The following is a 12,311-nucleotide window of genomic DNA, read 5'->3' as shown; positions in this document are numbered from 1 at the left end:
AAATTAGCATATTCCTAAAACGAAAATAAATAGAAGCGTTTTCCCTTCCAATTTAGTTCTACGTTAACGAGCTTTATTTGATCAAGCTTGTTGCGCAAGCTCGAGCGAAACGCGTTTCCTCGTTGCTTCAAAACGAAACAAGCCAAACACGCCTAATCCCAGGCCTCCGTCTGAAGGCGTCCTCGGCTCGCTTCGCCGTCGCCTTTGTCTTCCCGACCAATAATGTTGACTTAGAGCTTCCAGTGCAGCTCCGGCTCTGGAGTTACAGCTTCATTCTATAAGTAATTTTCCACTGCCTGCTCTCACAACTGATAAGGCCTCAGCGGTGCATTATAGCGGACAGCACAGTGAGGCAAACACTTCTCTCCAGAGTTCATGTTCTCCACCCTCCATTAGTTCAGTGTGACTGCTCCGGGCTGCTGCGCTGTCAGTTACTCCCTCTGCTTTTGTCTGAGTGGCCTGATGTTCAGCCACAGGGCAGCAAGTAAACAAGCTGCTCTCAGCCACAGCCGGCAGTCTGCTGACCGTGGGGGTCAAAGCACTCGTCATTTCTTACTACTACCACTTCTCTGCTAGGATAACTAATTCTTTCGTTCTGTTTGTGTCCATGTGTCCCGAAAGGCACATTAACCAGACGCAAGCTGCTCATCCCCCCTTTAAGCAGAGGCTGCCTATCTATTGGCATTTAGTAATTTAACGGATCTAACTGTTTTCAGTCGTACTCGGTGGACGTAATTGGGCTGAATGTAAACCTGACCACAACAGGCTGAATACCAATGAGCTGACACCGGGTCGCTCATGCATTTAGATTTGAACTTGATGTGTGTGCGTTTTACGTGATAGCCCCCTTCCTTTCCCTTTAATTTAGTTTATATGTAAAAAATTAAATAAGTCAGACTGAAGGGGAGTGAATTAAATTCACTGAATTAAATCAAAACGGACAGTGCTTTGATGGGGAGTACGGGCAGAGCACGTGCTCCACAGCAGAGGAGGGTCCAAGGGTCCAAGGCGGGCTGCAGGCTTACTGTCATAATTAAGTGCTGCTCATTCACATGCCAGTGCGTTAACGTTAATCACCGGTTTTCAATTTTAAAAGTCCGTGAATGCCCTTTGAATCCCTAAAGCCTGTAATCAAAACTAGCTGATCCCCATTACCACATGCTGACACTTCATTTATGCTGAGATAATATTTAAAAATGTTGAGCTGGAGTTCGGAGGGAGGGAGCAGCGGCCAACAGGTTTTGGTGGGGGGGGGGGGATGTCAGCGTAAGCAGAAAGCGGAGAGACGCGCCAAAACGCGCGCTCTTTTCTCCTTCCCATCAGGATAAAAGGATGGAATGATGGGAGCTTTTCCACTCCCTCAAGCAAGAGGAAATCTGGAGTTTAATCCATGCAAAATGTCCTTAGCTTTGTTCCTCGGGGCCTGCGTCATCTGGATAGATCACGGCCGGCCTCTGCAGCGATCTGCTCTGGAAGGCCGTCTCACACTAACAGAACATCTGTAGGACAGCTGCCCTCAGAATCTGTTTGTGCAGCTCTAGTAAAAGTAATTGTTATAATTCCGCTTCCGGCTCCCAGCGCTGTTCAGACCCATCAGGATCAGCAGTATAGCAGGGAGCAGTGGGTCCAGAAACGGTAACTCATAGTAAGGATGACTGAAAAATCACACATTCCCACATAGCTCCACAATATGTCAAACACTTAGTCCGTAAATCCACCGATCTACTCATGATGTTCAACATGATTTTTCTGCTTCCGTCCTGTTCCAGCAGCAGCCACATGAATGCATCCAGCAAGCAGATTCTGTTAGTTTTGGGTCCATGTGTTTGTCGGTTGATTCCAGCTCCTTCTGTCAATTTTAACACTTGAAATACTTTGAGCTACTCAATCTCTTGTCGAAATAATGCAGAGTTAAACTAATACCAACTCTGTAAAGGACCAGAGGGACTCAGTGCAGTGTTGCTTTAACGTTTGGCCAAAAGAAGTCAGAAGACTTTTGGCCACAGAACGGCTAGGACAGGTGTTTCCGAAGCTGGTCCTCACGGGCCAGCATCCTGCATGGTTCAGTTCTGTGTCTGGTTCAACACCACACCTGGATCAAACGATGGCTCATTACCAGGCCTCTGCAGAGCACTGGGCGCCACCGGGCTGGTGTGTGGAGACACTGGTTGTGTCACAAAGGCAACTCTCTTGCAATGATCTGACCGATCGTTTGGAAAAACCTCAACAGCGACAAAGTCCAACATAAAGTCACAGACTGAGCAAAAGTTTCAGCATATGGCTTCCACGTTGCCTTGTGTTTGTGACGTGTGCAGGTCACATTTCTGTCTCTCTGGCCGCCCACCGACTGTTACTGAGCAACCAACAAACCACCTGAACTGTGTAGAGAAGTCAAAGCCCCATCTGCAGATCCCACACATCCTGGACACACCGTGCTTAGACTTTTTACATTGAGGTCGGTGCTACAGAGCACTATTTGCAAAAACAGTTTCTTCCTTCAGGTTATCATTCTGATGAACACAGACAAAATCCATAACATGCATATTTGCGCTAATTTAACCCCATTTTCCACCTTAGTAAAAAGACTTTATATTCATATTTACATGAAACAAAATGTCATTTTCTGAAGTGCTAAAGTCTCTAACTGTTGATTCCTTTTCTATAGTGTTTCCACCATGCTATAAATTTTTATCTTTTCAATCCTTCCTGCAACATTTGCTCTTTTTTATTTCTGCATTTTAACACAGACCAACAAGCAAAAAAAAGAAGAACAAAGTGCCATGCAGTAACATTAACATTAACTCAGCTCAGGAAGGAAAAAAAAAAAGAGGAAGGCACATTAATGCAATATATTATGTAAGGCTTTGTGAAAAAAATAGCAGAAATATCCAGACCAGTACACAGTACAAAGGGGTCCCAAATATTAAGAAATATATTTTCTCTATTGTGTAATTTACTAGTCAGAAAGTCCAGCAACACATATTCAAGGACAGTCCGTTGTCATTGTGTTTTGGACGGAACCAGATCTGTTATCCAGTTCATGAGGACACATTTCCTGGAAGCATCCTGTACAGGTGTTTTTAACATTTGCTCATTTTCAATGCAGCCCTTGTGCATTTCCAGGGGATTTGTGTGTGTGTGTGTGTGTGTTCTGAGAAACAAAAACTACTCAGACCGATAGAACATTCATGAATAAAACTGACACCAGAGGAGACAGACAGATGGGACACCATGAGACGTAGAGAGCTGAGCAAGAGGAGGGTGTGAGATGTGCCACAGTGTCAGACTGAAAGCAACCCTCTGACTCACTGGAATAAAAACAGAAAAACATGCCTGGACCATTTGGGAAAGAAGATTATCTTTGCAACAGATCCAGCTGAAACTACAACATCTTGCATAAACTGTATAGGAAAAACATATTTTGTGTGTTTGTTTTTTTTCCTGCCTGACCACTAGAGTCCACTAGTTGACCTACACACACAGTTATGTACAAGCACAAACATCATGGCAGTGTCCAGGCATCAAGGTGCTCAGGAAGGAGTAACTGGGTTATGTGTCCCAGATATGAGTGTGTTTTGGTCTAAATAAATCCCAGAACAAAAACTAAACCTCTTAATGTGAAGGAAATGACTATTGTGTTGCTCATCATTCCTGGCATTTAGGAACTAAAAAGAATGTTGGTAATTGCAGTTAGTCTAAAACAGGAAATGTTATTGACAGACAATAAGAAAAACATGTTGCGTACTTTTCTTTAAACTTACCTTTACTACATTGATATCTAGTGTCAGTCTGTCTGTCTGAATGATTGGTTTGAATGAATGTTTTCTGGAATCTCAAGTCACAAAGTGTCTGTGATTCCTCTGCTGTTTCAGAGCGTCAGAATCTTCAGTTCCAAACTTTCATTCTTCTCTTGCTTCACAGATCGCAAACACTTCTAAAACCCCGTGGGTGCTAATTGCTGCCACCAGAAAGCTACGTCCCCTTTAATTTCTCTGGAATGACCTGAAAAAGTTCCCACCTTAATGTGACAGATGCATTTGTGTTCTGAGCCAGGGCCTTAATGTTTTCTGACATCTTCCCTTTGCAGATTAACCCAAACCGACAGGGCTCTTATCTCGCGCTCCTGCTCAGCCTTATGCTAAAATCTCCAAATGATTTCATGTCTCATGCCGTGTTCAGGTCAGAGACGAGATATCTTGTCATTACCAAATGTTTCTGCAATGCCACGAAAGTTGTTTAGAGATTTTCAGGTCATTTGCATTGGTCATTTGTACTCGATCAAGATTTGTATAGCATATTTCAGTGACAATGCAGTTCAAATTGCTTTACATCATAAAAATACAAAGTCATAGAAAACACCACAGTCAGTTGAGAAAACCAGTAAACATTTTACATTTGGTCTAGTGCCGTCAACATGTTGGTCATTTATTGTGGTGGGTGTAGACTTGATTTAAAGGAACTCAGTTTTTCAGCTGTTTTGCAGTTTTCTGGACGCTTGTTCCAGGTGTGTGGTGCATAGCTGAATATACGCGTCTACGTATATGTGGGTGAGTATCTAAATGTGTACATATATAATTTCCCTGAGAGCAATGCTGCGTTTTGAAGCACACATTCATTTCTCAGTATAAATGTTTGTCAGCAGTCGTCTCCTGCATGCCAGGACATTTTCAGGTCACGTAATGACGGCAGCATCATCTTTGTCACATGAGGAAATGACTTTAATCACACCCGTCCACTAATTAGGCTGACTTCGTCTATACCAACATGGATTTATATTCTTATTCCAGCTCAATTTCAGGAAAGTTCTCATGCTTTCTGAAGCCTACAGACCTAGAGTGAAAAAAAAAAATCATTCAAATCAACAGGCCTACACACCACCTGCTGTTGTCACCACTTGGTGGCACTATTGAGATCTTCTCAGAATGAGTCACAAAAAACTATGAAAAAAAAGCACAAAAAAAGATCAATAAATAAAGGAAAATAAGCAAATAAATAATTGAACGCATTTTAATTTGAATATTTCTTTTAATACATAGTTTTTCCTCAGACTGTACAACATAACTGAGTTCTATTAGCAGATCAGTCAACATGAAAGGTGAAAGAAAAGAAGATTCACTTGAGCCAGATGTACTTGTCTCCAACATCTGCATTGTAGCCACGAGCGTAATTCTTCCCAGGCAGCTGCAACAACAAGACAGAGCAGCATTCATTTACAGCCACGTCTCACCGTTATTCAAACATGAGACAAAATTTCAGCTAACAACCCAGAATCAGTAGTTTTGACATAAGATGTATTTTGTCATTGCGTTTTGATTCAAGAAGCTAAAGCAGCATCCTAAAGACTCAGAGAGGATGCAAATTGAGTCTCCCTACATCGTCGCTCTAGCTTCAGTTCATTTCAGCCAACAGAACAAGGAGAAGACACTTTTTGCCAAATTCCAGTTTGGAATCCCGAGCCAGACGCTCAGGGTTTCACAGGACGTTCTAAGAGTTGTGAAAATGTGGGCCACTGGCTGAAATGTGCTGAGGGAGCCATTCTGCTGCTGTGTGTCGCCGTCCTCATTCCCTCCTCTGAGATCCTGACTCGGAGTGAAATGTCAGGTCACGGCCTGCTGTTGCATTACTCGGCCCGACTCATGCAGCAGGGGGAGACAAAAACGGCTCCAGTCAATAAACAGGAAAGGTCAGACCTGAATGTTTCCCCACAAGACCGATGATACAAACAGCCGGCTGGAATATTCCACGTGACATTTGTAACTACGAGGGGTTCGATATTTCAGCACAGGAAAATGACTTTCATCAGGCTGACTTGGTGGCCCAGGGAAGAGGAGAAAAATAAGAAGAGTCAATAAAAAAGGAACAAAGCAGACACGAGAAAGAAAAGGTTCCTCATTATGGATTTTCAGGCTTTCACAAAGCTCTGCATCAGATAAAACAGCCAACCGAATCAAAGAGCTCTGCTGAACTAAAACACCTCAGCTGGCAAACACACAACAAATCAGAGCCTAATGTCTTCATTCATCCTTCAACCTGGCGGAGGGGCTGTGAACACATCAGCTTATCAGGGCTGTCAACGCCGCTCCTCATTCACATCTCAAAGCATCTCCATGTTTGTTTTACTGCTGGAACTAAATAGATAAAGTGTTTATGATGAAGTTCCACTGTGACGCTAAAAGCAGCTTCACCCAGGTGCAAGTCTGTTTTATACTGAACCAAATCTCATTATTTCTCACAGTGACGACACAGAGGGGTTTTGGTCGGGTTCTGGAACTGGTAAACAGTCGTGGACGAAGTACAATATGCTGGTCCACTCATCTACCCGGATATGCTCGAGCATTTCATGGTTCATTCTGCTGACAATCTGGATGGAGATCGGGGCTCAAACTAATCTCCAGACGTTCCACATGCAAACTTCATGTTTTTTTTTGCAGGTATTTCTGTAATATTCTGGACATTACGGTGCAAAATGAACTACTTGAACAATACTTATCGTTAAAACAACACACAGCTGGATTTTTAGCACCTGATTCCTGGTGAGGGTCCAATTTTATGCTTTTTCTTGGCAACTGAGGTATATTTAGATCGAATCAATTTCAAAAACTACAACTACCAACTTGTCACATAAGACTATATGCTGACTTCTAAAAGCGCAGATTGTGAACATCGGTTTATTTACCGCTTTTGTAAAAAAAAGCGGTTCAAAAGAACAGTTTTTGAAGTTTGTTTGGCATTTTAAACAATCAGTTTAAACCTGAATTTAAAGATGTCTAAAGTCCAAACATGTGTAGTCAAACAGTTTTCTTATGCTTCAGCCAGTGAGTCAAAAACCTAATAAAAACTGAGATGAAATGGTAAAAATCGATGTATGATGTCTCAAATGAGATAATAACCAATGACTGTTATTACACATCATTTGGATTTTGTCCTTTAAAACATAGCAAAAAAAAAAAAAAAAATTCCATCCTCATTATTATGCTTTTGGAAAATAATAAAGGGACTGGCTTCAACGACCGTGGTGGGACTGTGATTGATGTATGCAGGACAATCAGAACCGGTTCCAGCCCACGCATGTGCCGACTCACCGCTCTGTAAGCGTAGTACTTCTGGTCGTAGTCGTGGGCTCCGATGGTGATCTCCGGCAGGAACACGGGTATGTGGGTGAGCGAGCCGACCCTCTCTTTGTCCTGCACTCTGAAACGCACAAGAGAGGAACTTGCAGACTAAGGAGCTGGTTTGCGTGCTCAGAGAAAAGAGGCGGAGCAACTCACAGTTTCCTCATGTGGTGGTAGCTAATGTCGTCCTGCTCCGGCCACGGCCCCTTGTCGAACTTCAGGTAATCTATGTCCTCCACAATCTGGGACAAGCATGGAGGTGAACATGTTTTAATCAGATCATGATATTCACATTCTGCTAGTGTCGAAGAAACACAATTTTGCAATGGCAATTAATTAAAAAATGAAATTCAAATAATGCATGACGAGGTTTCTTCACACTATAAGTTATTAAAAATCATGACAGTGATGGACGTAAACGGTCGTATGAGGAGATTTTACAGAAGAGTTATGGATTCAACAGGTTTTTATGAAGTGTGTGATGTGACAGCTCTGGTGGAGTCAGCTGCACATTGTCCAAAAAAAACAAAAAAAACCCTAAAACAACTACAAATTGCAGAAAAACACTTCCTGTCGTCTTTCTCGTGGTTTTTGCCAGTAGTAACATCTGGCTGGTGATCATATGACTTCTGATGCAAAAAAAAAGTGGTTAATGGAGATAGTGTCTTACCCTCTCAGCGTCCTGAACTTGGGTCATATCATAGACCAGCAGTTCAGAGGTTTCCCTGAAGATGACACGGTGAGAGGGTTAATGATCAACAGAGACAGAGAGACATGTCCAACGCTCTCTGGTCACATACCTGATGCTAGGGAGGAAAGACTTCTTGTAGGAATCCTCTACGCTCTTCAGATACTGCAGGGAAATGTTCTGCAGGTGGGGCTGAAAAAAACAAAAATACATTGCAGAGTAACATCAGACAGCTGTCGCCAAGCTGGTTACCGTCTGACGGATGAGACGATAACCAGTCTCAGGTTACAGCAGTAGTGACCAGATGCCGGTTACGGTAGATAGTTAACTGGCTAACTAGGTAGCAGATGGTAACATCTAACTTGCCTAGTTAGTACAGCGCTAGTACAGCCGTACCTTCCCGCTCTGCTTGAGCTTCTTCTGCACCTCCTCTGCTGGTTGGTCAATGTACAAGACGAGGTGAGGAGGGAGGAACTCACAGATGCTGATGGTTTTGATCTCATTGTAGTGATTCACACCTGCAGGTTACACACTGATGGTTTTAATCAGACTGAAGGGTTTCTCACAGAAAACACAGAGGCTGCCCACAGATAAATATACTGAAAAAATATATAACCCCCCCCCCAGGTCAACTATTGTTGCCATGTGGAGTCAACAACTGTAAAAGAGCCTTTGCTGACATTTTATTGTGCAAAAGAAATATTTCTCTTGATTTGTGTATCATTTTGAATCCAACTTCCTGTCAGTGAGCATTACCCAGTGAGTTGTTTTCCTTTACCCAGTGCATGTCCAGTGGGTGATCAGACAAAATGAGCAACAACTGGACAATCCTTGGACTGGAGACAATAAAAGGCCCCAAAATGTCACATTTTGTCACAAGTCAAAAAGCCTCAGATGTCTCATGTTATGCAGGAGCCATTGGCATGTTGGATGCAGGGATGTCCACCAGAGCAGTAGCTGCACGGTTCAATGACCGTTATCAGACCATAGGCCTTTAAGAGTTTGATTCAACAGACTGGAGCTGCTGCACATCGACCTGATCCTCATCGGCCGCGTCTGACCACTCCAACACAACATCGCCACATCCGGCTCGTCCATCTGAGGGTCGGCTGAGACCAGCAACACACACAGCAGATGAGACTATTGGTCTGCACAACAGACACGTCACATCTCAGACTGTCTGTAACCGCCTACGAGAAACCAACTTGCAAACTCCTCAACCTGACCTCTGTCATGTTCAAAGGATTGTCAATCTGCGACAAATGGCCAAACCACGATGTCATCAATGCACATATGAAGATCAGTAAATACTGAAAATAGGACTTTATGGGACGAGTTTTTCTGATCTCCACTCTTCAGCCAGCTGGCCCTGTAGCGCTTGTTCATGTGTACATGTGTATTAATACTGCTGTTATGGAAGCATTTACCAATCAAATATTTACAAATCAAATAAAATCAAACTTGATCAAATGTTTTATTTGATTAATCGTCAACAATAATTGACAGTTTACTCGAATACTGAAATAATTTTTCCAACAGCCCTACTGGGCTCAAGTAAAACCTTGGTTGAAAAGCCAATGTCTAGTCGTCTTTGTTGCCAGATACTTACACTCCTTCCTGATATAGCCCTGGTTGAACATGGCATCCAGGAAGACCATGTCGCTGAATGGAGAGCGCTCCAGGATTACCCCTTGGCCTTAAAGAACAGCATATCAGGACGGAGGTGAGTGGTTTTCTTCATCACCTCTGTCTAGGAGAAGTGTGAGTGTATGGGTGGTACCTGTGGTGAGCAGGTGCTCGATGGCGTCCGAGTACTGCAGCAGCCTCATGGTGTACATCCACAGCTGCAGCCTGTAGCTGTTGCCATCTGCAGCTTTAGGGTCTGCGTAGAACTTCTCCAGGCTGCACATGCCATTAAAGTCACGAGGGAGGGGCTCCTTCTCGCCAGTCATCCGGTCCAAGTAGAAGGTGTCAGCCTCTGGCATGTACAGCATCCCTGTGGACACATTCACCAGAACCAATCAGCTTTCTCCTCCCAGAGGTCAGAACCCGCAGCAGCTAGTGTGTGGGGTTTATTACCTAGTTTGTCAGCCAGTTTCTGGGCCAGCGTTCCTTTCCCTGAGGCGAGGTTGCCATCAATTGTGATGATTTTGCTGTACTGCTTGAACCGCGGCGTGGTCCTCTCACCCAGAATGTATGCCCACCAGCCATACTCCAGGCTCCGCCCTGGGCTCGTATGGACACCCGCCTGCAACACACACCATCACACTCCATTTCCACACATTTGAACTCGGATTCAGGCTTCTGGCTAAAGGTTCATTCGCTTTCACTCACAGTTCGGTCATCTTTAGTTAGTCTTACAACCCTGTCTTCACTTCAAGTTTGTGCAAATTCATAAAGAAATGCTTTCTTTAGCAATCCCTACATCAGATCTGACAGACAGTTTCCAGTAAAACCCACACCATTGCAAAAGAACCTGCCCCAAATCTCAACCTCTAATGGAATTCATGTTGATATCGCCGGATGTTGTCGTGCACATTTATAATCTTGTGTTCTGTATCTCATCAACTGCATTCAGACTTGTGAAAATTCACTAAATCTTTGGTTGTCTGCATATTCTGTCCCTTTTGGACTGCAAAGGACTTGACATTTTGAACATGATTTGAGTTTTTTTGTACTGACATGTCCTTTAATCATGATGTCGCCCTGGGATTTCTGTTTTACTACTACATAGTGACACTTGATTAACCAGTGAATAATCATTGATAATCATTGATATCACATTCGACAGATTCTAGAGATTTCAAAATAAATTAACTAATAGATGTAAAAACATGGCATTTTCTTAAAGGTTTTGTGCTTTTCTGTCACAACGACAATTATTTCAAAATAATTTTATCCCAAGCCTTCCTAAAAACCCACCAAATGTTGTGATGAAGCAAATTCATGACTTTGTAACAATTTTTTGTTGTTACAAAATCATCATAAATACGCTTCGTCGCAACAATGGCGGGTCTTTAGAAAGGTTTAAGAGAAACATTCTTTCAAAATAGTTGTCTCTGTGTGACAACTGTTTCAGGTAATGGTCATAACAAGGTTTGTAAAGAAGTTCCCACACTTCACTTAAACTTATCCAAAATATTATGCAATTTTCCTCCATCCACACGTGCTTCCTCACTGACAATTAGTAATTTATTATTACAAGATAAAATTGGTCATTTTGTCACTTTAATATTACTATTACTATTGGGGACAACCTAGATAAGGCCTTCAAAAAGAAGTAATATTTGTCCTATGAGAAATATCAAATTCCACCTAAAATAAAAGAAACTCAATTCAAAACTATACCTGGTTTGTATGTAACCAATGGAAGAGGAGTTGTTGTTTTTTACATAGAAGACATACATTTAATTCTGATCCATGTGTCTTTTATTTCTCTGAAATAGAAACAACTGTTCATCTATTCTGCAGTTGCCAACATGTTTTCAGGTTTGATATTCCTAGTTAAATCTCACTTAAAGTCTCTAATAAAGTCTTCAGTTCGTTCACATTTGGGGATGTTCTGCGTTTCATGGACAGTTTGAACTCTGCAGCTTCTGATGTCAATCTTGTAATCATTTTTGAGTAAATGCTTTTAAATATACATGTAAATGTCAAATATCACTCTACTGTTTAATGCCTTTCAGAACTGCTTTGTTAAATATTTTAAGTCACTTAAATATGTCTAATATAAGAAAACGGTAGCGGCTTGCTGAAACATTGCAAAGTCCTTGCTATTTAAAATATGTCACATATGTTGTTGTTTTTTGTTGTTGTTTGTTTGTTTGTTGTTTTTTTCCTCTTTTATTTTTCCTTTAAATAGTTACTCATTTCAAGAGTTCTGTTCTGAGAACAGTTATACTATCAGGTTCCCTGATTTGTTTCGTACATAGCTTTTCTAATAAAGACTAAGTGGAAAAAAGAAATCAGGGTTTACGCAGTGCTAAGCTGTGCTGCTCCAGCATGACCTAATGTAAAACAAGCGAACCTGCAGCCTTTAGCTCATCGGTTTCCAACATTCTGTTTGCTGCCTACTTTCAGCTAAAAGAAGAGGTAAACAAGTGTGAAACTACCTGCTAAGAAGCTAACAGCGTTAGCTTGTCCTTGTGAAACAGAATTGCTCACCGGGCCGGTACGGAACCAGAACAACTCAGTTCTGCTGCTCACCTTCTGAACAACGCTCCTCGCTCTGACAGCAGTTGTTCTCGCTGGGAAGAGGAACCGGACCACCGTCAGGGCCATCTTAGCTGTCCTCCAAACAGTGACCCGAAAGCTACCGCTACCGGGCGACTCAAATACACGTCATATACTAAAGGGAGCCTGCGCTCGATTTTTTTTTCCAAATCTTTATTGAGACACAGAATACAGAACAGTACAATAAAATACAGTGTGATATAATGATCACCGCCAGGGGGTGACAAACATCAAGATAACATTACATAAATACATTGAAGAGGCTGCAAGTTGACTAT

General features: G+C 42.3%; 1 protein-coding gene across 1 annotated transcript; it reads right to left on the bottom strand.

Moving 5' to 3' along the window:
* Nucleotides 1–5,005: 5,005 nt before the first annotated feature.
* On the bottom strand, nt 5,006–12,160 carry LOC106936507 (NADH dehydrogenase [ubiquinone] 1 alpha subcomplex subunit 10, mitochondrial-like). The gene is made up of 10 exons (XM_015017560.1): nt 12,007–12,160; nt 9,880–10,048; nt 9,581–9,796; nt 9,410–9,496; nt 8,197–8,318; nt 7,913–7,992; nt 7,783–7,837; nt 7,269–7,354; nt 7,083–7,191; nt 5,006–5,181 (listed from the first exon to the last, which is right to left on the bottom strand). Exons 1-10 carry the CDS (start codon nt 12,079–12,081, stop codon nt 5,113–5,115), a joined length of 1,068 nt encoding a protein of 355 aa, XP_014873046.1. The 5' UTR covers nt 12,082–12,160; the 3' UTR covers nt 5,006–5,112.
* Between the last annotated feature and the right edge of the window lie 151 nt (nt 12,161–12,311).

Source organism: Poecilia latipinna, unplaced genomic scaffold (genome assembly GCF_001443285.1).
Source record: "Poecilia latipinna isolate Pla-1442-1.1 unplaced genomic scaffold, P_latipinna-1.0 Scaffold2159, whole genome shotgun sequence".
NCBI lineage: Eukaryota > Metazoa > Chordata > Actinopteri > Cyprinodontiformes > Poeciliidae > Poecilia > Poecilia latipinna.
The sequence above is the reverse complement of the archived record's forward strand: the minus strand, read 5'-3'. Positions and strand labels throughout refer to the sequence as shown.